The 27,041-nt window shown below is 36.9% G+C and overlaps 1 protein-coding gene across 1 annotated transcript in view; it reads left to right on the plus strand.

The window, feature by feature from the left end:
- Positions 1-25,109, plus strand: part of LOC306862670 (netrin receptor UNC5D-like) — a gene marked incomplete at its 5' end in the record, with an annotated part of 197,990 nt that extends 172,881 nt beyond the window's left edge. Inside the window, 6 exons of the mRNA XM_079405596.1 lie at positions 5,042-5,213; positions 9,073-9,300; positions 14,435-14,584; positions 15,532-15,696; positions 17,686-17,864; positions 24,187-25,109. Of these exons, the coding sequence (XP_079261722.1) occupies positions 5,042-5,213; positions 9,073-9,300; positions 14,435-14,584; positions 15,532-15,696; positions 17,686-17,864; positions 24,187-24,427 (1,135 nt within the window). The 3' untranslated portion in view covers positions 24,428-25,109. The remainder of the gene's footprint in view (positions 1-5,041; positions 5,214-9,072; positions 9,301-14,434; positions 14,585-15,531; positions 15,697-17,685; positions 17,865-24,186) is intronic.
- Positions 25,110-27,041: the final 1,932 nt, after the last annotated feature.

Consider the following 27,041-nt stretch of genomic DNA (forward strand, 5'->3'; position numbering starts at 1 on the left):
ATTTCCTTGAGATTAGGGCTGCATCTCCAGATCCTCTTTACATTTGATGAAATAGGGGAAATGAATAATGGCTGGACCTTTGCATACTAGCTAGCAGCAATGTCTTTTGACAGGACTAGTGTAGGGGTTTATTACATTTTATAATAATAATACGTAATTTAAACAAATAGTTTAATTTAGCTCAAAGGGAATCATTTATGATTTTATAGGGATTTGAACAGAATCAGTGTTACGGCGATTCACTGAACGAACCGTATGACAAACTCTGCACTGGATATTAAAATCCAAACTCTAAACAAATACTAAACATGCAATAGGTCTCTATTGCAATAGGTCTCTATAAGCCATTCAATACTTATTAAAAAGACATACATATTATTTGATTAAAACATGATATGTGGGTACAACATAAAAATGTCCTTTTAGGATGATTTTATGTGCATATGGAGAAGAAAGTTTTTGTATAGTTCTAAGGAGAACGAATGCATGTTCTTTAGACGAAGGAATGTTGGTTTGGACGGTCTTTTATGTGTGGAGACACGCCCGAAAGAGTCTGTAGCTAATGATTTTCTATCACAGGTTTACGTGTGAACATCAGTCTTGATTACTTGCAACAAATTTGACAGTCTCCTTCTTGAATTGGAATTATCAATAAGTGTTTCTTTTTTCTCAGTGTTGCAAGTTGTTTGGTGAAAGAGAGCTTGCTAGTTGGGATTGCTTGCTTCCAACTAGATTTATGACGTCCTGTTCCTTAAGGCCTCTCTGCATTCCAGCTCCTCAGGTTTCAATGTTCTGATGCATCTTAAAATTGTCTGATTCAGTCTCTGATATCCTACACTAGACTGCACTTTTTAATGGCTGTTCATACTGACAGCAGTATAGTGACAAAGCAATGGCAGATAAGATCTTAGTAGCACAATTTTCACACTGTATGTCCAGTTACTCAGCCCACCAGTATAAATAACATAACTACTTCCAGCATTCAGCAATATGGCTTGATGATCTCCTTTGTCAAAATTGCTGTCAGTTGAACAGTGCTTTATAGTCAAACACTTCACTTCTCTTAGGCAGCTTGATCTATGAGAGATAATTGTTCATATTGATCAGGCCATAATGCCTGCGGCACAAAATGCAATGAAGAAGCTTGTTGTGGTGGTTTCCTGAGGGAGCAGTTTTGGTTTTAAATTGTTAAAGTCTGTTCTCTGTCTGTTCGGTCTCTGGGCTTGTGTCTGTGTGAGAAGGAAAAAGGTGACAGCAGATAAAAACTACCTGTTATCATGGCATAAACATAGCTGGGGCGCACTTTTTAGCGAGACGTGAAATACTTACCAGTAAGTATGTATCACTGCAGTTTCCAAAATAAATGAACACTAGAGGCAGTAAAACAAATTAACAGTTTCGATTAATAAAGCGTAATTTTCGCACATACTTGAAGAATATTCTGTTATGACTTAAAAGCGACATTAATATGCTGGGAGATTTGAAAACTGATGCTTTTGAACGTTAGCATCACACATATCCAGCTTCATATCTATGGGTTTTCATAGATGGTAGGCTTGTTCGGTAGCTCACGGAGTACAGAGACATACTTGAGAGGCGAGGAGGGATCCGGTTCGAATCTCATTTAACTACGGTTCGACAAACAGTTCAAAACTGCATTCAAGGAAGTTCATATAGCATGGTTGTATCAACAAATGCGTTTTTATATTAGTTTTGCATTTGTCAACACTATCGGGTAGGTTTAGGGTTGGGTTTGGTGTAGGGCATATTTCCAACACGATAGAGCATTCAATTTTAGCGACGGTCCCCGGATATTTGAATTCTGAACCGCCGCAATACTTACCTGAAGCAACATAATAAAAACACAGCAATACGTACCTATATCAACGCAATAAAAATCTTCCAGGGTTTTCGTATTGAACCTGTTTTAGCGCCACTCAGTGGACATTTCTCTTTGAAACTGCGGCGAAACATGAAAAACAATTAATGATTTGCAAATCTGAATGGATTGAATGACTAGTTGTTTCTAGTTTTTTTAAATGATTTGATTTAGTTGTATTTTTGTGTTATCCCTGTTTATATGTGTATATAGTTTTTATTAATTATTTCACATATGTCTAGCTATCTGAACTACAATATTTTTTGTATTTAATTTTTATATTTTGTTCTATTGTGGTTAATTTTTATTATATTTTAAGATGTGATTTTATAATTACCCTGCTGATAAAGCAGTTTTTCACCATGTAACATATTGTTCTTCCTCATTTAAAACCCACATCTAAAGGGGTGTGACACTTCTAATCACGTTCAGGTCTCCTCACCATTGTAATTAATAGGTCTGTTTATTAAAAAGCACAGAGGGCATCCTCAGATCAATCAATACTGAGGCCCCTTCAACTGTTTTTCATTTGTTTACTTATATTTCAGCAACTATGAGACATTTTGTTCCATTTGATGTGAGTTTTATGTTCATGAATGTTTTTTTCTAGTGTTTGCGAGAGTTTCATTAAAAGGCTGTAAATGTCAAGTAATGCTCTCTCTCCTCTCCAGAATGGCAAAACTAGTTTAGCTGCTTCATCAGCGTTAATTGCCTTTATTTCAGACACAAAAGAGTTTGGATACAATGCCAATAGACAGAGGATGTTGGGAGGGAACAGGTAATTACTCGATATAAATAAATCAACATGTAAACAAACAGTGCCGATGCAGAGAGAGAGAGCGATTAGAAGGCGGTTAAGTGACTGACTGGTCTGTTGGTACGGTACAGTGTCAAACATTGTAATTGGACGGCTGTTTCAGCATGCCACCTGCTTAGAATGAAAAATAAATACTTGATATTCTGCCCATATGTTCATCAGAAGCATCATAATTAGTGGTGCTTTTGTCTAAATCCATAGCCTTAAAGGAATAATTCACACAAAATTCAAATTCATTCATCCTTTACTCACCATCATTTATTTTTTTCCCAACATGTATGGCTTTCTTTTTTCTGTGGAACACAAAAGAATGTTTGATATTTTTGGCCATTACATTGAAGTCAATGGTCAATAAAACTATTTGGTTACCAGTATTCTTCTAAATATTTTTATATGGGCATTTAAGTGTTGAACTTTGGCCTGTTTGCTACATTCATGAATAAAACCTCAAATTACACTCTAGGTAATTTAGGTAAATTAGGTAAAACCTCTAATTACACTCAAGGTTTTCACAGCAATGTAATAGATTTGAAGAACCATTTTTGTTCTTAAAAGTTCTTAAAAGAACTTTTTCAAAAAAAAGAACCATTTGTGGAATGGAAATTTCTGTGGATGTTAAAGGTTCTCAATGGATCCAGCAATGCTAATAAAAATCTTTTTAAGTGTGTGTTCTAATCGATTAGGACATTGGATGTTTGCCTGCTGGGCAATAAAACTGTTGAAAAGCCTCCAAACATGGAGATTTTGGCTAGGTAATGATGTAGCAGACATCAAGAACCCACAGAGCAACATATTAGAGACTATTCAAAACACCTCAGCAGAGACAGTCAATGGACAGTTCCACATGGACAAACACCACTCATAAGTATTAAAAGCTCTTGAATCTCTGTGCAAAGAGTACTGAATTGTAAATCATCACGGTTCAGTTAACAGCAGGTGTCTGGTTCATGTAATCTGCTGTGTCAATGTGATAGTTCTCCATGGCGCCATCCAGGCCACCCTGAACTCCCCCTGCTGTAGATGACTAATCCTTGTTGAGGATCCACAGCAGTCATATCGATCGACGCTAACACATCCAAACAGTCTCAATATGTCACCAGGCTCCTCAGAAAGCACTTCAAACAACACCATCGACGAGTGAACTCACACATACACACACTGACTGATCCACACCCGATCAAGTCCAACTGCCCTCTGGAATCACTTCAACCAGAGAAAAGTACAATATATCTGTATTAGCGCTGAGTCTGCAGGCTAATCGGTTGTGTTTGTGTTTGCAAGGAGAGCTGTGCGGCTACTTGGCATGTTTCCATTAACAGATCTGCTTGTGTTTCTAGCTAATGTTTGTTCATGGTGTTATCGCAGTAGCTAGCTTGCCCTTGTGTTTATTAACCAAACTAATTCCATTTATTTCAACGTCGGCATCTTCTGGTGAAATCAATACTGTTATTTTGACACTACAGCACATATTGAGCGAGGATTTCCCATGAGCATTCCACACAAGTTGTTCTCTTGACCTGTATTTTTTTTTTGATAGTGGACAGCACTTTAATTTAGGAATACTTATAGAAAAATAAAACTGAATTCATGACTAGATTCACACTTATTATGGAGTTAAACTCTTAAAGCCTGTTCACATCAAGAATGACACATGGACAACGTATCAGTGGACAGTTATATTTTGTTTATAAGTGTATACTGTAGTCATCTGGTGCTTTAAATGCTTGAGGTTGATATAATCAGGTGGATTCTGATTGGCTGTTTCTGTTATCATTGTAGCTCTCATATTTACTGCTGCTCTTCAGTTTCTTCTGTGTGTTTGGAAAGTTGATCAAAGTTGAAGTAAATGCAGTTTTAGGGAGATTATCCAAAATGGTATAATGTTCAGAGATGACACGATCTGTATTTTTTTCCACATCTTGTATGTCACAATTGATTCCAGCCCACGTAAGGATAGTATCCAATCAATTGTTACATTGAAACTCACACTGAGCTCCCTAGTTTATTCCTATGGGATATTTTGTAAAGCTTGTGAGAGTTAGCAACAGTAACTAGGGGAAGCGGATCATAGAGAAGTGAAATTTCCCACCTTTTAGTGTTTTTTTTTTTTCTGTGTGCGTGTTTTTCCATCTGATGTTTCATGCCAATTAAGCAGAATCAGAAGCATTACTTTTTACATTAATTAATTTTGCATATGCTTTTATCCAAAGTAATTTTCAAATGAGAAAAACACAGCAGTTAATCATCAGGAACTAACAGTATTAGCGGCACTGTGATACTAATTTATTTTGTTGTTGTTCTTGAACAATATCAATTAATCTCTCTTTCTGTGTCTGTATCTTCAGTGCTTTGTCTGATGAAGGTCAGGAGATACTTTTGAGTCCAGAAGTAACGTACGGCCCTCCTGGCCTGACCCTTTCCTGTCCTGTTGCTTTAACAATAGCCCACTGTGCAGATGCGAGTTCAGAAGACTGGAATATCAAGCTTAAGAGACAAACCCAGGACAACAGCTGGGAGGTAAGAAAAATCTGACATAAAAGTGTCGTTAACTATTTAAGTTAGTTTTTAAAGTGTTAGTTTATCCAAAAATGATGGCATTACTCTTCCTCATGTCATTTCAAACCATGAAACCAAGACCTTCTTTCTGAACACAATTTAGGATATTTTTGATGAAATCCGAGAGCTTTCTGACCCTCCATAAGCCCTATTCGGACGGTAATTGTTTCTCAGGGGGACGTAAGTGATTTTCACCATATACAGGGGGTAGTTGGTGATTTAATTGCCGTCCAAATCCATGATGTCTGTGTTTTTCTCTCACCACCCCCGTGAAAATCCCCGGCCGAATTACCTACTGTTTTTGACAAACACCAAGGTCGTGTGGTAATTTAATTGCCGTCCGAATCCACATGTCTGAGTTTACTAGAAGAAATCAATTCAAAATTCAGTGTTTAAACCCTTTTTGAGCACTCCCAAACTCCCGTGTAATTTGCATGCATATTTATTTCTGAAATGCTGGAAAGTATTTAAAAGAACAATACTTCATGGGAGCAGAAAGAGAAGAAAAGCACGTAAACATTCGAAATGGGTCTTTATTATAGCAGAAGCAGGTATGCAATACAATTTTAAAATGTGTATTATAAATAGATATATATCGCGTATCATTATATAAAACTATAGCGAGTCTATTTTCCTATTTTTAAACAGGAGATATAAATAATCAAATAATAAATATGATTATAAAATATATATAAAATATGCTTGGAATAATAAGAATAGCTACATTTTACATACAGTAAGTATTTTTAAATACATTTTACACAATAATAAGAATAAATTTGTAAATAAAATGTATTTTTATTTACAGCAGACAATCATGTGACTGGTCACGTGAGCAGCGCGCCCAGGTGCGCAGGATCACTGAACTCGCTCCTCCACTGTGAATAAATCCGAATCCATGAGTTTTATCACTGAGGTGATATGCAAATTTATTTTTACAGACGTCCATATGAGAAACAATTACCATCCGAATCGGGCTATAGACAGCAATGCAATTACTACATTTAAGGCCTGGAAAGGTCGTAAGGTGATTGTTAAAATAATCAATGTGACAGCAGTGGTTCAACCGTAATTTTCATAAAAGCTTGGAGAATACAATTTTTTGCGCAAAGAAAATAAAAATAGCGACTTTATTCAACAATATCTTCTCTTCCATGTCAGTCTTCGACACACGTTCACGAGAGTACCAAAGAAACTGTTGAATGAAGTTGTCGTTGTTTTCTTTGCACACAAAAAGTATTCTCGTAGCTTCATAAAATTAAGGTTGAACCACTGTTGTCACATGGACTATTTTAACAATGTACTTACGACCTTTCTGGGCTTGGAACTTGTCAGTTTCTGTCTAAAAAGGGTCAGAAAGCTCTTGAATTCCATCAAAAATATCTTTATTTGTGTTCCAAAGATAAAAGAAGGTCTTATGGGTTTGGAAAGACATGAGGGTGAGTAATTAATTACAGCGTTTTCAATTTTGGGTGAACTATCGTTTTAACTGTTAGAATACATAGCGAAGCCATTCCTTGCCTTGAATGAGTGTAAGTCTGAATCATGTAGTTTAATGGGAAATCGCAGTGCGCTCGTAATTATAAAGAACTGTCATTCTGAAGTACGAATGGTGAAGGTTATTATATGACAGAATCAATAGATATGCCCGCTATTCCTAAAACGCGCATCCCATTGAGTGCACTTTAAGGGAGCATCTCTCTGTGCTTCTCTTATTAACACTGTCCTTTCCCTTTGATATTTTGCTGTTCTTTATAAAAGTGGGATTCGTACAGCTCTTATGCATTGAAAGGCCTTCATCAAAGTTGAGCTGAAGCTCACTGACGCAAACTGACCCTGGGGAAACCATCTCTGTTTGTGTTTGTGTAGCTGCGAGCGCATGTGTGTGCGACCTGACATTTCTGCAGACTATAATCAAACGCAGACACTCTAATTCAAAGACACATCACAATACCAATCAACTTCTTTTCTTTGCAAGCGATTCATTTTGATGCCATGTTAAAGACTCTGAGACCTCTGATGGTTGTTTGAAATAATGAGCTTTTTTCTCGCAGGCATAATGCCAGAGCAAGTGAGAGTAATGTCCCCGCAGAATTGAGAATAACACCTTTTTTGTGCGTTTTTACCGTGTGTGAGAGTGAGACAGAAAGCACACTTTAATGTGCACCCACTGATTTGTGGGTAATAGACAATGCTTTCTGTGCAATGGTGTGTTTAGATGTGAAATATCAAGCTTTCCGCCCTCGCAAATGGTTCGGGTCGCTCCGGGGGGCAAAGTTATGCTTATCTTCAGCTATATTCAGACGGTAAAATGGAGACCCTGGACTCCGAGTTCCTGCTGGCCACTACACACCCACTGTTCCTGACATTCAAATACCAGATGCATATAATAATAATCAAGCTGTGCTTCCATCTGCAGAGCTATAAAGAAAAGGGAAGCATAATTTCAGCTAAAGATCTTCACCTTTTTCTAACGTGTGTATATACTTTTATGCTAACTGGGGATTTTATAAAGTGAAGCGGCCTGTGAAAAGCCTCAGGGTTGCCAAAAGTAAGTAGCTGTCAGTGCTTATGACAACGAGGCCTAGTTACTTTGCATTAAAAGCAATTGAACCGTGTTCTAGGAATAAAAACAGTTGATCAGCATGGAAGCCATTCTTGGTTGTAGAGCCAAGTTATCTCTTAATCATGCTTGTACTATAAACTTTAAAGCATATCGTATATCATTTATGGTAAATTGTAAATGTTTTAGCTGAGCTCAAAAAATGCATTTCTTTTACTCTTGGTTGAAATGTGTTTTTTTGTCACTGGTGTTGTAGTTAAGTGAAGGTAATGGGAAGCAGTAACACCACTCATGAATTAGATAATTGTGGTTGTTTTCCAGATGAGCAAAGGCAATTCAAAAATCATTCTATCACTGATCGAAATCAAATGTTCAAAAACATGTCATAAACAAAACAGGGTTTTCACACACTCACACACACACACAGCATAAGGAAGTTTAATTTTATTAAATAAGGATGTTTAGTTTTATTATCATATATAGTATATAGTATCATATAATAAATTACATTTTAATAAAATAGGTATAAATTAAAGAAGATGCTAAAATATAAATAAATATGAAATTATAAAATACTTTATGTATATAATTATTATTATAATTATTTAAAAGGTTAATTATTTATTTGTTGTCAATGTCATTATTTTTGCTACTTTTTTTTTTTTACTTTTTAAAACTGGAAAAAATGTTATACTCAGCCACACTACAGAACAATGCATATTGTCATGCAGAAACTGTCAAAATTTAAAGTTATAAATAGTTACAAAATGTTTTATAATGTATACAGCTTTGTGTAGAATTGTGAAGAATTGCAGACTTTTGCCATCTGAAAATGAATGACATCATCAGTCATATCCTAGATCACATAATTTACACGTTCACAGCTTTCAAAACTGTTTTTGTCTGCTGGAAGTTTTGTTTTATTTATTTTAATCTTTCTGGAAGACACTTCGTCATCTGATCAACCGATATGTTATTAAACAACAGTACAATCTATTGAACGCACTGTACTTCTTTTCCTCACAGCTTCCTTTTTATTCCTGTCAAAAATTAAATATGGTGCTACCCTGACTAAGGTCTGTTGCAGATTTGGTCTAGCTAAAGTCTATTGCCCTCTGAAAGAGAATTACATTATCAGTCACCTCAGTTGTCCCTAATAGCAAACCCTAATGTAATTGTACTCATACTGCGTAAGTCTTATACATATGACGCAACACCAGTTGGATTTTGACTGTGTGTTTTGTGTGTTTCTGACAGGAGGTCATGACTGTGGAAGAGGAGAGCACCTCTTGTTACTGCCTGTTGGACACTCAGTGCTGCCACCTGTTGGTGGAGAAGCCCGGGTGTTACGCTTTAGTTGGAGAGGCCCTCACACACGCGGCAGGGAAGAGACTCCGACTGGCTGCGTTTGGAAACATGGAGCCCAACTTTCTCAACTACAGCATTCGAGTGTACTGCGTCGATGATACGCCCCATGCTTTTCAGGTGTGTAAAGACATATTGTGTTTCAGATGCTGATGCACTAGTTAAGAAGCCACTGGTTTATTCAAACCAATTCATGCTAGGCCTAACTGGTCTTTCCATAAGGTGTGTTTTTGGCTTTCACAGATGTAGGCTTCTTAAATGTCTTGATACACATCCCCTTCACACTGCATATGGCATTAGATGTAAATCCATGGCTTATGGGATATTTGAATTCATGGGGCAGCGTGTTATGGCTAGCTGTCATGACCTGTGGGTACTCTGGTTTTACGCTCCACTGAAAGTCAGCTGGACCAATCTCTCTCTCTCTCTCTCTCATGCACACACACATCTCCAGATAACTGATAGAATAGCTTCTTAAATTACAAAGACACGGTGAGCCACTCTTGCTTCATGCGTTCACTAGGGTGACTGAATATTTTCTGTGAGCTAATTAAAAGTGATTTACATTCTGTTAGGCATGACGTCTAGCTGAGTGGACACAGCTTCAGAGAAGTCTTTGTTCTGCGCACACACAGATCTTACAATTTCTTCACTTTATGAAGAAAGCATCATATGTCATTTATATTTAATGTTTCACATGGATCTTTTCTTCTCGGTTATGGAGATGTGGCGATGTCTTTGTGTTGCAATTAAGCCTCAAGACGTACACAAACTAAATTAGTGACTTTATTTTTCTCTCCAAACACACACACACACACACACACACACAAAGTACTGATGTCTGGACTGTTTTTGCATTCAAGCTAAATTAATAAAATTTAATATATGTTGAGATATAATTATGTCTTCATAAAGGTACCAGAATTGATTTTTTCAGTTCAGTTTGACATCCACGCACTTCAGTCTGTCCTCAATAGGACAAATGGAGTGAAAGAACAGACGCTCGTTTGCATCTTTGTACAGATATCAGAAGGTTCCCAAAGTAAGGAACAAGTGGATGGTTTATTTTTAATAGCACCCTGGATTGTGTCAGAGGATTGTTCGGAGTATTTTGTTTTGTAAACAAGGCACAGTGTCATGGAAAGTTCGCAAAGAAACATTTGTTGAAAGATGAAGCGGCTGCATCACAAACCGCAAGTAAATGATTTCATAATGCACTGTCTGGAAATGCTCTGTTATTACACAATGCACATATGCACAATGAACCTTTCACATGTCTACACTTCGTGTATTAAAATGAGACGATTCGTGAGCACGCAATTTCAGCACTGCGGTGAGTAGATTCTAACTTAATCACCTCTGATTGGCCATTGCGTTCCAGAAATCAACAGCTGAGTCTGATTGGCTACACTGCAAAACCCTAAACACGTGTTATAAATAGAAACTCTGCCTAGCTTGCGCAGATTAATCATTTTAATATTAATATTAGTTGTTCCTTTTGCTTTTGTTGAACAGATAAATAACAATTGATATGTTTTAGACATTTTATGTTTAGATAATTTGTATTTTGCGGGAGTCCCGTGAATAATTTTATTCTCCCGCGTCCTGCACAGACACAAGTCTCTTCCCGCCCGCACCCGCACTCGCCCATCAAGAGTTGTCCCACGCCCCACCCTGTTGCGTTGGGTCCCGCGGTACTCCCGCCGGAGTGCAGGTCTCTACTTGCAACAGTGTTTATACTGTTTCCTATGCAATGACGTGAGCCAATCATAACAGTGGCCAAGTACTGGCAAGCCTTAAAGGACTCTCCCCTTAAAACAGGTTGTTTTAGACAGAGGGTCAGAATGAAGGTTGAAAATAATACATTTTCCACATTTATTTGTTTTTGTGCAAAAAAAGTCAACCTCAAGAAACATATTAAAATAAAATAAAAAATCCATGTCATGACACCTTTAAAGGGGACCTATTATGCCCCCTTTTACAAGATCAAGACCTTTTACAAGTCTCTGATGTCCCCAGAGCGTATATATGTGAAGTTTTAGCTCAATATACCCCACAGGGTAGCTCAATATAAATTTTTATAGCTTGTTAAAATTGCCACTTTTAGGGTAGTGTTGTTTTTGGCGGCCTGTTTTAATTTTAGTTTTAGTCTAGTCTTTGTGTGAAGCTGTCTTTTTAGTTTTTATTAGTTTTAATCACGTTCATACTCTTTTTAGTCGTCTAGTTTTAGTCGACGAAAACTGATGACTATTTTCGTCTAGTTTTCGTCAATGAAAATTGTATTTTAGTCTCTTTTTAGTAATACAATTCTATTTAACCCAGTCAATATAGTATAAGTACCTAGTAGTATAGACGAAACCAAAATTTTCTTTTAGCCAAACCCATTTCAAACAAGGTTATCTTATTATATTATTGTTACCTTATAGACTCAAGAATACATCCATTCCAGACACGGAAGATGCTCTGATTTGAATTTACAACATTTATTTTACCAACCAAACATGTTAGAAGTACACACACATCTCCCAAAGATGAACCATCTGGCCGGCCATCGGTCCCTTTCTCTGTGTCAGACTTAACTTTGTTGTCGTCTTCTAAATAATGCCGCGAGTGGGGCTTGAGGAAGTGACGTCGCCTGCGTCTGTGCAGTGCGACCTGAAGTGAGACACCGGAAACAGAAATACTGCAAAATAATAATAATAATAATAACGCGACTAAACGAGACGAAATAACGTTATAACATTTCATTTCATTACATTTTCATTACGAAAATGAAGAGACATTTTAGCATTAACATTTAGCATAGTTTTTATTTTGTAAACCACATTTAGTCTCGTTTTTATTCGTCAACAATATTGCATTATACATTTAGTTATCGTCATCGTCACATGACCAGTATTTACGCTTCATCTCGTCTTGTTTTCGTCACGTGATAAAGGTTCGTTGATGACGATATTTAGTCATCATTTTTGTTGACGAAAGCAACACTATTTTAGGGTATGAGCCAAAATGCGCTGATTTTGAGTATGTTGCTTTAAATGCAAATGAGCTGTTTCTCTCGGAGAAGAGGGCAAGCTCAAGAGCTCAAGCTCCGTCATTAGCAGTGCTAGCCTTTGCAAATAAGCATTCCACTATTAATACAAGCTTGTTATCTTTACAGAAAACGTACTCCACTTCAAAGTCAGTAATCTGATTATACTGTGCATAATACATTTTCATTTATGAATTACACAGACGGGGAGCATGGCAGGATAAAAATAACATAACTGGTCTCATGCTATCACAAACTTTATAAGTCCCACCTCTGATCATGAGCTCGACAACTTCAAGCGATCGACTCCCATTGCTTTCATATGCAACTTTTAAATACCACATTCCTATTTAAGATCATTCTGGTAGCATTTGAAGGCAGCATCAGTGAAAACAGGCAGAGACAATAGTAGCTTTAGCAATTAGCCTTACAGAGTGCCAAGAATATCTTTCAGAAAGACAATTTGGAAAACAAACGCGTGATGCTTACTTTGCCTGGAGCTGACATTTGCACACAAAGCGTTGGTATTGATTCCTAAACATTTAGGGGACTTTACCGATTTTTTCTGGGATAGTTCCTTCAAAATGATATTTAACCACAGTGTCCTCGGCTCAGATGGGGGAGATTATGGCAACTCCTACATTCATTATTGCATCCCAAAAGCCTCTTTGGTGCTGACATTGTATATATCTCCAGTAATGGCGGACCGCAGCTTCTCACTCAGAGCTGTTTATGCTAATAGGGAGCGTCACAAATGGGTGGGACTTTTCCCCCTCAGTGACGTGAACAGAGGGAGAATCTGAAACAGCTCTTTTGGAGAGACTGTTCATGATTTATTGGCTTTATAAAAAATGAGTTAATGGATTTTTTACATTATAGGCTGGTTGTTTTCACACACTGCAGCCACACAACTGTGTTCAAACACCAAGTGATTTTTGCTTAATAGGTCACCCTTTAATATTTTTATGGAAACCTTGATATACTTATTTCCAGGATTGTTTGATTAATAGAAATTTCAGAAGAACAACATTTATTTGAAATCGAAATCTTATGTAAGTGTATAAGTCTTTACTGTCGATTTTGATCAATTTAATGGATCCTTGCTGATTTTTATTTTTTACTTTCGAAGGGTAGTGTACTGTATGTAGGGGAACCCCAATGTATCTTGTAGAATGACCCTGTATAATGTTTCAATAAAAATGCAGACCTGAGGGTTAGGTGAAGTGAATAAACAATGCCATTAGCTCAATATGAACACAATAGAAGTCAATGGAAAGTCTCCACCATGACAGAAAAACAACCGTGCGTGTGTGACAGATCTCGGTTCTGTGAAGTCTTCTTCCCAAAAAGGACACACTCACGAGTAAATGGTCAAAGATTGTGTTTCTCCACACCAAAGCACTCTTCCACTTTGTTTATTCAGCTGTTCACCCACCGTTTTTTCTTCTTTGGTACTCTTTGTTGTCAGCGTTTGTTTGCATTTCACAAAACAGCAAATGAATTCCTCCCTGGAAACTGAACGAATTCAGGCCAGAATCGATCAGCAGCCATCACAGCGAGAGACTGTTTTCCTGTCTTTTGTGACCAAGAGAGAGAGAAAGAGAGAGAGAGACCTAATGCTTTTAATGCTACTGTGCCATTGTCAACAATTCCCACAGAATAGATGCAAAGAGCACAAAATCACCCATGCCTTTCATCAATGCCGATACTATCCATCCAGTGTCCCTCACTCCTGTTCTGCATGCCATTTTGTGTACGTGTTGCATTTGTGTACAGGGAAAAGGTAGACGACATTCATTGTATTTGACCGAGATGGTAATTGAAGGCATTGTACCTTTAGATTTATTAGTTGTTGTGTTGCCAGATTTAGTTTTGTTTGTTTATTTTTTATATTAAGCCCAGGGTGTTATTGTAATTCCATTCTTGTAGATGGAAAATGCAATGCAGGCATTTCTTCGACCTGTTTGTTGGTCTAGGGGTTGGAAACGTCAGCCTCGCGTTGAGGTTTTTAATCACTTTCCACTTCATCTTCTCGGGTTACGAAGATTAAAGGTGCCGCCATACCCAGGAAATAGCTGTTGTGTAGCGTGGGAGGGCTGTTTTTTCAGCTGAATAATTTAAACATGAGCAATCAGTTGAGTTCTGTTCCTGGTGTAGGGTATTGTATGTGTCAGGATGTGTTTATGCATGAGCGTTTATATCTTTATTTACTCTTCCTCGCAGGAGGTGGTATCCGTGGAACGGGGTCGAGGAGGGCGCCTCCTGGAGGAACCCAAGACCCTGCTCTTCAGAGCAAACTCTTTTAGCCTGCAGGTCTCCATCCAGGACATCCCCCAGTTCCTGTGGAGCATCAAACCTTTCACCACCTGCCAGGTGCTGTCCTCATGAATATGGATGCCAGCTTTGTATGAATATGCATGAGTTTTGTTAATATGCATATGAGGCCGAATATTAATGAGATGTCAAATTCCGGTGTTCATTTGACTGGTCGTATGAATATTAATATGGCTCTGTTTAAGGTAGTTTAGCCAGAGTCCGTGGTAGGAATTCGGTGTCTTTTTCCTGGAGATAAGGATGTTTTTTCCACCTGTATAGTTTTACAGGATGGTGTCAGTCAAATTTATGTTTTAAAGAATTATTTTAATGGACAAATTGCACAAATGTGATATAATACTCTTGTTTTTCAAATCCCTCAACCCTAAGTATTATAACCTTGGTGCATAATACACCAAGTCGAATGCTTAGATGCTCTTCAAAACAAATTTGGCTCGACAAACAATCAAAAAATCCCTCAAACTTGTGAAAATGAGACCAAAATCATATTTAATGCCCTTCATAGAGCTTATTTTGACTTGGGCCATAACAACATCCTAGCAAACGCATAGCAATGCTCTGGAAACCATCCAGAACATGTTAGTATCATGGTGTCAGGTTTTGCATGGACAAGCAGCACTCTCTAGTTTTATTTGCTACACCAGCAGAGCTATATTGCAGTATTTTTATTATTTTGTCAAATTGTTTCTGTTTTTGTATGACACATTCTCAAGAGTGTTTTTCTCAATGCTGTTTACCCACCATTCCTTTCTTCGTAAAGCTTTATGACTGCAGGCACATTTTTATCCAAATCATACCCATAGCAAGCCCTGTTTTGTCACACTAGGTTGTGTTCTGGCAGGGCCATCAGTGACATGACACTAAGTAAATTAGCTTCAGTGGCTCCAACAGCATAACAATAAGGAGGAGAGGAGAAGAGGCACATATGCTTCCTATTGATTCCTGCTAAAAATATTCACTGTTTTCCCCTTCTTCGTTTGGTGCAGGAATTCTCCTTCTCTCAGGTGTGGTGCAGTAGCCAGTCTCCTCTGCAGTGTGCCTTTTCTCTGGAGCGCTACAGTCCAGCAGCCAATCAGCTCTCCTGTAAGATCAGTGTTCGGCAGGTCAAAGGTCATGAGCAGATCCTACAGGTCTACACCACCATTGCTGAGGTCTGGAAGATTAAGTCTCACATAATAAAAACACACAAAATATTGAAATATTGACAAAGTGCAATAGAATGAGATACCTTATGGTGTTTGGAATATTGATGGTCCATTTACAGTATTTTTAATCTAGTGGACCTCTGAGATTTTAAGAGTGAGTGAAACCTAAAATCCAGTGGTGATTCTGATGCCAAAAAGCAAAAAATAAAAATTATAATTAGTGATGTCAATTGATTAAAAAAACTAACAACACATTTTTCTGTAATTAATTGCAATTAATCACATATTAATATTATATATTCATATTGTCAATATGTTTCTGGAATTAATCGCAATTAATCACGTAGATATTATATATTCATATTGTTAATTTCCACATTGAATCTCCAAATTAATGTAGAAACAGCAAAAAGATTGTAATAAATATGTGTGTAATGGCATCTACTAAGTAGCCTATTATTAATGAAGCCCAGTATCATTGATACCAATACTGCTACTGATGACTGTTATATGCATTTTGCTTCAATTTATGTGATTAATTATAGCCATTCAAAATTACAGTATAATTGAAAACCATTATTTTTAATATTTAATATAATTTGAAAAATATAACAACTTTTAATTTGAATGAACTCAAAACAGTCTTCACATAAAATATAAATTGTAGCTGCAGGTTTCACTTTAAAATCAGCACTGTCTCTTTAAATCCTGATGCACGTGGTGCAGATCTGACACACATCCGGTTTTCTCCCAACTCCATATTTAAGACTGTGTTTACAAGGTCCCTCACCAAATATGGCCAAAAATTTGTGTGGTTTTATCCACTTGGCCATGTTGTCTAAAGCAGCTTTCTGTGCGCGTGCACATGTCGAATTCCTGTGTTCACATATAGCTGCTTCACAGACAGCACCAAATAGACCTTTTTCACACTTCCACATTCGAAAAGCAGAAGTTTTAAATAGTAGCGTAAAATAACTTCCGCTATAACCTGAATGAACAGTGTTGTGATTTACTGGTGTACAGTTCATCAGAGATTAACAATCATTAATCAGGTATGATGAAAAGAAAAAACACATTGTCATGTTATTCCAATGCATATTTCACAGTGCACAAACCATGCTGTATGTGTATGCACAATACTTCATAGGCAGCCCAGTTTTTATTAAAGAGAAAAGAACACAAAAAAAACATATGTGACCCTGGACCACAAAACTAGTCATAAGGGTCAATTTTTTTAAATTGAGATTTATACATCATCTGAAAGCTGAATAAATAAGTTTTCTATTCTTTTGTTAGGATAGGACAATATTTGTCTGAGATACAACTTTATTTGAAACTTTATTTTTCATTTGAAAATCTGGAATGTGAGATAAAAAAAATAAAGAATTGTGAGAAAATTGCATTTAAAGTTGTCCAAAATGAAGTTCTTGGCAATGCATGTTGCTAACCAAAAATTAAGTTTTGATATGTTTATGGTAGGAAATTCACAAAATATCTTCATGGAACATGATCTTTACTTGATATCCTAATAATTTTTGGCTTAAAAGAAAAATTTATAATTTTGACCCATACAATGTATTGTTGGCTATTGCTACAAAATATACCTGTGCTACTTATGACTGGTTTTGTGGTCCAAGGTCACATATCACACAAAGCGTGTCATGTCCTCCGGGTTTGAGTGCAGTGATTGAATAGCATTATATTGAACTGAAAAAAATTAATCGCACAATCAACACGTCAATTTTGACAGCCCTAATTATATATCATATTTTTAATCAGTCAAAAATGAAATAAATAAATATCAGATGAAGTCTGTGTTGATCCATCGATATTATTGGTGTTTTTGACACAAGTGGTCATGGAAAACTGGATTTTGAAAACTCCCAACATTTTTTTTTTTTTATGAAATCAAAGTGCATTTCCTGATTGTCTTATCCCAATTGAACCCCTCTGTGAACCCCTCTAATATGTCACTGTGATATTTTTTTCCTCCAGAGTGAAAAAGACACAGTGCCATTCTTCACACAATCAGACTGTACCATCACCTCCCAAACGGGGTCCAGGGCCTTCAAAATCCCCCTGTCCATTCGCCAGCGAATCTGCGCCACCTTCGACACAGCGAATGCCAAGGGCAAAGACTGGCAGCTCTTAGCACAGAAACTGCATATAGACAGGTGAGAAATATATGCAAAAACACACAGCAGGCATGCTTTGTCCATAAGCAAGCATACAGAAGGATGACATACAGTACATGCTCAAATACAAACATATGGACTCCCATGCGTCTAATTTGCTACATATTCTTCCAGCACATGGTCGCATTAACCTTCGGCAAAGCCACAGGCAGTAACTATGGGGCTCTAATGAGATCGAACTCACGCATCCTGCAACCGCCAGTTCCAGGAAAACATACTTCTCATCTATGATAATACATAAACACAGATATACTCACCCTTAAAGGGACAGTTCACCCTAAAATGCAAATTCTGTCATTATTTGCTCACCGTCATGCCATTCAAACATGTATTTAACATAGACACCCTACCAATATAGACATCCTATGATTTCTCTTTTAAAGAAATTAATAGTTTTATTCAGCAGGGATGCATTAAATTGATCAAAAGTGACAGTAAAGACTTTTTCAACTATTTCCAACATTGATAATAAAAGGAAATGTTTCATGAGCGTCAGATCAGCATTTTTTTTGTTGTAATAGTTTGGAAGTAAATGATTTTTTGGAAGTGAATGAATTTTCATTATTGAGAGAACTCTGCCTTTCATTCATGTTTTGATTTCATTCATGTGTAACATGAATGTGTTTGAACATTCCTTCAGATCTCTTTGTTATTAAATTACTTTTTCTGCTCTTTCTCTTTAGGCCCTATTCCGCTCAAAAACATCCTTGGTCTTCTGCTCAGCTAGCAATTTTTAACAACAGTTTAATTTACTAGCTGCCTGTATTTATTTCCATTTCTATTTCCCGTGGTGGTTTCAAAAACACTTAACAAAAACATTGTACAAACAGACCCTCTGATCAAAATGTCCAAGAGGTCTTGAGTTTAAAATCTGTCGCATGTTTATTCGCTTCACTGCTGCGGTGGATGAATAAAACTTTCTTTCGTGATATGTGGGTTTACTTTTGTAATATTTTCACCAGGGATAAAAGAGAAAGTTGTTTTTGAAATGAGGTTGGGAGAGTCGGACAGAAGGATTTAGGGGAATTTTCTAGCTGGTCAGAGCCCCAGGCAGTGTGTAATGAGAATGTCTCCTCCTTGTTAAGCGGATTTCTGCAATTACCTTCTGAGGGTGTGCAAGCTTGTCTAAACAGCGCACAGGCCAATTACCCAGAGAGCTGCGGCGCAAGAGTTGTAGCTCAACCCTGCCCCCTGCTGGAGTTCGAATACTCACACAAAATCAAACAATTATATTGTTTACATCGCTCTGCGGTATTTTGTTGAGGGACTGGGTAATGGTGAGGTAAAATATATCCTGCTGAAAAGACCAGCATGGCATGTTTTGTGACCTCAGCAGTAGCGATATTCATCCAGACTATCATAACCAGCTTGGAAATGAATGATGGTTAATTTTCTCGCTGTTTTAACTTCACTGGCTGATGTGACTCTTTGTTTTCTAAAATAACTTCAATGCAAGGTCACAAGGTCAACAAGAAGTGAGATGAAGCCCAGCTGTATTAAAATGTGGAGGCAGAAGATGAGCTATGTCTGCGTCTTTAAGACACGCACCTGCAGAACTGTGATTTCCGCTTCTGTGATTCAATTATGTCTCAAAGATGGGTTGATTTTCTTCCAGCAAAACTTCTTTAATATCCTTCTCGCTTTTATAAACTAATTTAACAATTGTGATATGTTGTTGGGGCATACAGGCATTACAAGATAACATTATTAAATTGAAAGTTATGCAGACTGAGAATCCTTGCAATAGAGTGTAATAATTCAGTGTCTCGGCGGAATAATATGCATTTATATAACCAAACTTGTGGGTTAGTTCAATACGAATTTAAAATAAAAACAGCCAAATATATAAACACTGTGCTTATTCACAGATTTAAAAACAGCATATATATATATATATATATATATATATATATATATATATATATACACAGTGCCCTCCAAAAGTATTGGAACAGTAAAGACAAAATTGCTCTGTTGGTTGTGGAGTCAAGACATTTACAAATATGATTAAAAGATGAATGAGACAAAACTACAGAATGTAACGTTTTATTATTGGGTGATTCAACACAGATGTTTTACCAGCCAAGAAGTTCAGCACTTTTAGAGTTTCATCCCCCTATCTGATGTGAGCATAAGTATTGGAACAGTTGCCTCAATCAATTAATTCTTCAGATATTAAAAGCAGGGTGTCACGGTGAACACAGCAGGGAGGAACAAGGACACGCAGACGAGGACGTAAACTCAAATAATAACCTTCTTTAATGAAGGCAGGGCAGACATCAAACACCGGGGAGTAACGAGTAGACCAGACGAAATCAAACTGAACAGGCAGGACTATAAATACACAGGTAAATCATAGATAACGAGACGAACACGGCTGGAGAAGAATTAACTAATGATTACATATAACAAGGACAGGAAACAAACCAAATATTGAAACATGAGGCGGGAACACGACTCACGACAGAGGACTGACACAGGGAATGTGTCGTATCAGTTATTGTAACAATGACGCTGGAGTTTGGTTAGAATCCATAAGCGGGAGTTTATTAGAGGTCAAGGCTTTAAACAGAGGTCTGCAAAACAGGCAGAAGGTCAAACCAGAGAAGCAAGTAGATCGTTCGTCAAACACAGGGGCAACATCAAAGACAATGGTGATAAGGCAGGCAAAGGGTCCAAACTCAAACATCAGTCAGATCAGGCGTCAGAACAAAGGGGCAGAATACAATACCGTGAGTCAAGATATCGGGCAGGATCAAAGACAGGTTAGCAAACAGGAATAAACGCTTGGTAAGGCAGAATGACTGGCAATACTTCGCGACTAGCACGTGAACAGGTCTCAGAATGTATAGGAGTCAAACAGGAAATGACAGCAGAGGGAGCTGGTCAGGTTCAGTACTCGGGTGAGGGCTACCTCTGCTGGCTAGACGTTACAGATATATCCATTACTTCTGCATTCTGAATCTTGCATTCGATGATGACACACACAAACCAGGATGAAGATGAGAATTACAGATGCTACACAGCAAGATCCAAACCTCTGACCAGCACCAAAAATCTTTACTGATGACTTAATGTATGATGACAGTAGCAGAATGAATTTGGAAGGGTACAAAACCATCTTGCCTACCAATATTCAAGAAAATGCCACCAGATTCATTGGGAAGTGCTTCATATTGCATCAGGACAATGACCAAAAACACCCTGCCAGTTCAGTCAAGGAATTTATAAGGGCAAAGAAATGGAAAGTCTTAGATTGCCCAAATCAATCTCCAGATTTAAATCCGATTGAACATGAATTTCACCAGCTGAAGAGGAGAGTAAAGGCAGAAACAATTGGAATTGGCTGCATTAAAGGCTGGGAAAAGTCTTTCAAAGGATGAGACCAAGAGTCTGGTGATGTCTATGGGTCACAGACTCACTGCTGTGATTGTGCGCAAGGGATCTGCAACTAAATAATAGCTTTAAATCTTTTATATCTTTACTTACTTACTTTTACTTTTGTCATTTAGCAGACGCTTTTGTCCAAAGCGACTTACAAATAAGAAAAAGTAACTAAAACTAAAAAGTTACAACTCTATAAATACTATCTACCCACATATTTAAGAAAATAAAGAAATAAAATAAAATTAACATGCATATAACAACAACATTTCAATAATAAACATATCAATGAAAAAATTAAATAAAAAGCTACTACTATCCCTTGCCGGTGTCCCTGCCCGGTGGAGTCGCACGGTAGAGTCGATGGTCTTTACACTCTTTACTTTTTTACTTTTGTCATTTAGCAGACGCTTTTGTCCAAAGCGACTTACAAATAAGAAAAAGTAACTAAAACTAAAAAGTTACAACTCTATAAATACTATCTACCCACATATTTAAGAAAATAAAGAAATAAAATAAAATTAACATGCATATAACAACAACATTTCAATAATAAACATATCAATGAAAAAATTAAATAAAAAGCTACTACTATCCCTTGCCGGTGTCCCTGCCCGGTGGAGTCGCACGGTAGAGTCGATGGTCTTTACACTCTTTACTTTTGTCATTTAGCAGACGCTTTTGTCCAAAGCGACTTACAAATAAGAAAAAGTAACTAAAACTAAAAAGTTACAACTCTATAAATACTATCTACCCACATATTTAAGAAAATAAAGAAATTAAATAAAATTAACACATGCATATAACAACAACATTTCAATAATAAACATATCAATGAAAAAATTAAATAAAAAGCTACTACTATCCCTTGCCGGTGGCCCTGCCCGGTGGAGTCGCACGGTAGAGTCGATGGTCTTTACACTCTTTACTTTTGTCATTTAGCAGACGCTTTTGTCCAAAGCGACTTACAAATAAGAAAAAGTAACTAAAACTAAAAAGTTACAACTCTATAAATACTATCTACCCACATATTTAAGAAAATAAAGAAATTAAATAAAATTAACACATGCATATAACAACAACATTTCAATAATAAACATATCAATGAAAAAATTAAATAAAAAGCTACTACTATCCCTTGCCGGTGGCCCTGCCCGGTGGAGTCGCACGGTAGAGTCGATGGTCTTTACACTCTTTACTTTTTTACTTTTGTCATTTAGCAGACGCTTTTGTCCAAAGCGACTTACAAATAAGAAAAAGTAACTAAAACTAAAAAGTTACAACTCTATAAATACTATCTACCCACATATTTAAGAAAATAAAGAAATTAAATAAAATTAACACATGCATATAACAACAACATTTCAATAATAAACATATCAATGAAAAAATTAAATAAAAAGCTACTACTATCCCTTGCCGGTGTCCCTGCCCGGTGGAGTCGCACGGTAGAGTCGATGGTCTTTACACTCTTTGGTCTTCACACTAAGAGGGCTTCACACGACGACTGCCGCGACCGCTGCCGCGGTATAATAACCTTTATTATACCAAACCAACAAATGATCATTTCAATTCAGCTGGACCCACTTTCCTGTTTATCAACTACAAATGGCCAAGCAAGTGCACACACTGACAAGATACACGATACAGTACGAGACCAAACGCGATTTCAGCAACTCTCATCCTAGTAAACAAAATAAGCGTTTCCTAGCAACGGCAAATGCGCTAAACACTGAGACAAGTAAATACACTTACGAGCTGATTTTAAACTTCCGCTGATAGACTGCTTCTCTTAAAGACCACTTCATTACACTGCCTTCTGCTGGCGCTTGAACCCACTTTCCTGTTTATCAACTACAAATGGCCAAGCAAGTGCACACACTGACAAGACATATCTTGACATGACATATCTGCCTTATGTTCAACTGTCCCAATACTTATGCTCACATCAATGAGTGGGATGAACTCTAAAAGTGCTGTTCTTTTTATTTGCTAAAACATGTATGTGTTGAAACAGCTAATAATAAAATGTGACATTCTGTAGTTTTGTCCCATATTCATCTTTTAATCATATTTGCAAATGTCTTGCCAACAGAGCAATTTTGTCTTTACTGTTCCAATACTTATGGAGGGCACTGTATAGGTTAATGATTTTATATGTACATTTATAAATATTGTATTTGTAAACTTAGCATATTTTTAAATATACTGTTCAAATGTTAATTCATAACACGTTAACTTTTGTTCATTTATAATTTTATCATTTTAATTTAAAATCTAAACTTGTATTAGTATGTGTAGAAATGAATAAGAATTAAGATTAATAAATGTTGTAAATATTGGTCAGTGTTGGTTCATGATACCTAATGCATTGTAACTAATGTTGGTTACACTTTATTTCAAGGTGTCCTTGTTAAGTACTGAGTAATATTAATTAACTACATGTAATTACTATATGGTTAGGATTAGGATTAGGGTTTGGCTGAGTGTTAAGTGCATGTAATTATGCATCATTTATTATTATTATAATAGTAAGTACATGTAACGTACAACAACGACACCTTACAATAAAAAGTTACCCTAATGTTAAAAAATTTAGCCTTATTATAATGTTTTACCAGTATTTTCTGTTCTCTTGGGCTTCATGCGACACGAATATGTAATAGGTTGGATTTTATAGACCAGTAAAAAAATATGTATAAAATACCAGTTAAAGCATACTTAAATTGTTTTACAAACACAATTTCATTAGCATTTTACTTCACCTCCTCACCCTGCACAAGTCTTCCCTGCTCTCTCTTTGCAGAGAGACCTTGTTCAGTCATTTTTTTTAATTCTGTTGTTGCAATTGTAATTTTGTTCTGGTCAGGCTGTGCTGTTGATCCAAGTTTGTCCTTCGTCTTTTTCTCCCATTCAGAAACCTGGGTTATTTTGCATGCCAGAAAAGCCCGTCTGCTGTCATTCTGAGTTTATGGGAAGCTCAGCATCAGGAACGAGGTGATCTGGACTCTTTGGCCAGCGCTCTAGAGGAAATCGGCAAAGTTCAGTCCAAACACTCCACCAGCGCAGACACTCTGGACCGCATCAGCAAAACCATCCCCTCCAGCGACTCCACCATGAACCGCAGCAATGAGGAGCTCGACGCGAACCACACCTAAGAACAGTTGCATTGGAAATGAAGACTAAAACACTGTCCTTTTTGGAGATAAGAGGGTACGACGAAGGGAGCGAGGAGGCGGCACTTTAAGAAATTGCAAAGAGTTGCTCCTCCCGCTCCTTGACTGATAAAAACAGGGTGTTAAAAATGGGTTGTGACCAAATACACAAGCTTCAGTGATTCACAGAAACTCACACACACACAGTATTCCTATCAAGTACCCTTAAACACATCAGAACAAACTGACTTATACACTAAGCCTGTCTGATGAAAATTTGCAGCTAAAGATTGTGGGTATGCTTTTGCGATCATTTGTTTCCGTAAAGGCAAACTGAGAAATTTCAACAGCCTAAATGTTGACTTGCGACCACAGACCGGGCTGCCTCGATGCTTCAGAGTGTTGAAGAATGTGTCGTCGTTTTTGTGGGACACTTTTAATTTGCATCTTTCTGTTTGAAAACCACAATGGTTGTCTGCATTTCTGAGTAACTTTCTGATTGCAAATAGATAAAAAAAAGAAAAAAAAAAGAAAAAAAAAAAACATCTGTACTATTGAATACTATTAAAGCCTGTTGGATAGCAACCAGTGTAAACTGAAAGATGTACTCAAAGATAACCAAAACAAAACATTGTTATACATTTACTTTTGCAGCCTATCGAAATATATAATTATTATTGTTGTTATTTTTTTGTCTGAAGGAGGGAATATAAAAGAAAGCAGAAAATGATGATGCTTAATGAGAAATTTTGATTTGAGGTAAGGAATGTCATTAAAAATGTAAAGGGACAGTTCACCTAAAGAAAATAGCCTAGAAATTCTTCAAAATCATAAAAGTAGTTCTTGTCTTCTAAAGCCATATGACAGCTTTATGTTAGACAGACTGACATTTTTATCATTTAGGGTCCATTTTATGGCTTGAAATCTTTGATCCACATCCATCTCGGAAAAAAAAAGAGAGACCAGTGCATTAATAAAAATTTGGTTTTATTCCTCAAAAGAAAGAAATGGGTATGGAAAAGAAGAGGGTGAGAAAATTATGAGAGAATTGTAATTTTTTTGGTGAACTGTATCTAAATGTTACCAAGCTGACTGCTGATTGGTCAGAATCCTTCTCTATCAGCTGTCTCTCAAAATGACAAATGATGGACAGCTGTGTGTAAAATTCATTGAATAACCCAGTAAAAATCCATCAAACATATTTTGACAGAAACCTCGGGTGGTTTGATCTGAATGTAGAGAACACACACTCATATCATCAGAGAGCGATTTCCATATGTGATTTTTCCTCTAAATACATCCAGTAGCAGCTTGTGTCCTCGTATTGACCAGATGGGATCAATGATGACAACTGAAAAAACATTTTAACACATCTCACCTGCTGGAAAACTACAGTATGCTGACAGGTGCACACGCATGCATGCATAATAATGCATAGATGTATAATCAACCTCACGTCTGAACATAAAGCGTACAAAATCCGCCGCATCTCATCCCAGGTATCACACATCGCTTGTGAAAGATGAGCTGTGCGAGAGTGTGTTGCTAGATTATCATACAACTGTGTGAATATGTGATGAAACAGTCTGTTGCATCAGACTATAAAAAGAGATTGTTTTTATATACGAAATCATTAACAAAACCTTATATATGCTGTGTCTGAGGTACACTAGGGAGGGAATGAGAATGAAATAAGGAAGAGAAATTGGAAAGTAAGAGGAGAAGAGATTTGAAAGTAAAAAAGAATGATAGAAGACATGAGGAAAGAAAAAGGGTGAGAAGAGGTTTAGAAGGGAACCTATAAAGGACTAATAGATCAAATCATGAAAGGGAGAGAAAAGGGGGCCAAAAAGAGGAAATATTGAAGAGAAGGGAAAGGAAAAGAGAAGAAATGGGGAACGGGGAGGAAATCTGAAATGAAAAAGGAGGACCAAGAGGAGAAAGGGGGAAAAGGAAGGGAAAAAGAGGGAAAGGGAAGAGAAGATGAAGAAATGGATAAGGGAAGGGAAAAGTAAGGGGAATGGGAAAGCGGGGGGAAAAAAGAGGGAAAGGGAAGGGAGAGAAACCAGAAAATAAAAAAGGGAAAGGGAACAGGAAATAGGGAGAGGAAAGAGGAGAGGAAAAAAGAGTAACAAATGGGAAAGGGAAGATAAGGAACAAGAAGAAGGAAAGGAAAGTCAATAGCCAACAATACATTGCATGGGTTAAAATTATCTATTTTTCTTTTATCATTAGGATATTAAAGTAAAGATCATGTTCCATGAAGAAATTTTGTCAATTTCATACCATATATATATATATCAAAATTCAATTTTCGATTAGTAATATGCATGGCTAAGAACTTCATTTGGACAACTTTAAAAACGATTTTCTCAATATTTAGATTTTTTGGCACCCTCCGATTCCAGATTTTCAAATAGTTGTATCTTAGCCAAATATTAGCCAAACATTTATTCAAATCTCAATTATGAAAAAAATACCCTTATGACTGGTTTTGTGGTCCAGGGTAAGAATGGGAGAGAATAGGAAAGGAAAAAGATGAGGAACAAGCAAAGGAAAGGATGTGATGCCAGTTTTACAAATTTTACATTCATATCTGAGCGCGTGTAAACAGTAC

The sequence above is a fragment of the Barbus barbus genome (assembly GCF_936440315.1).
Source record: "Barbus barbus genome assembly, chromosome: 43".
In the NCBI taxonomy this organism is placed as follows: domain Eukaryota; kingdom Metazoa; phylum Chordata; class Actinopteri; order Cypriniformes; family Cyprinidae; genus Barbus; species Barbus barbus.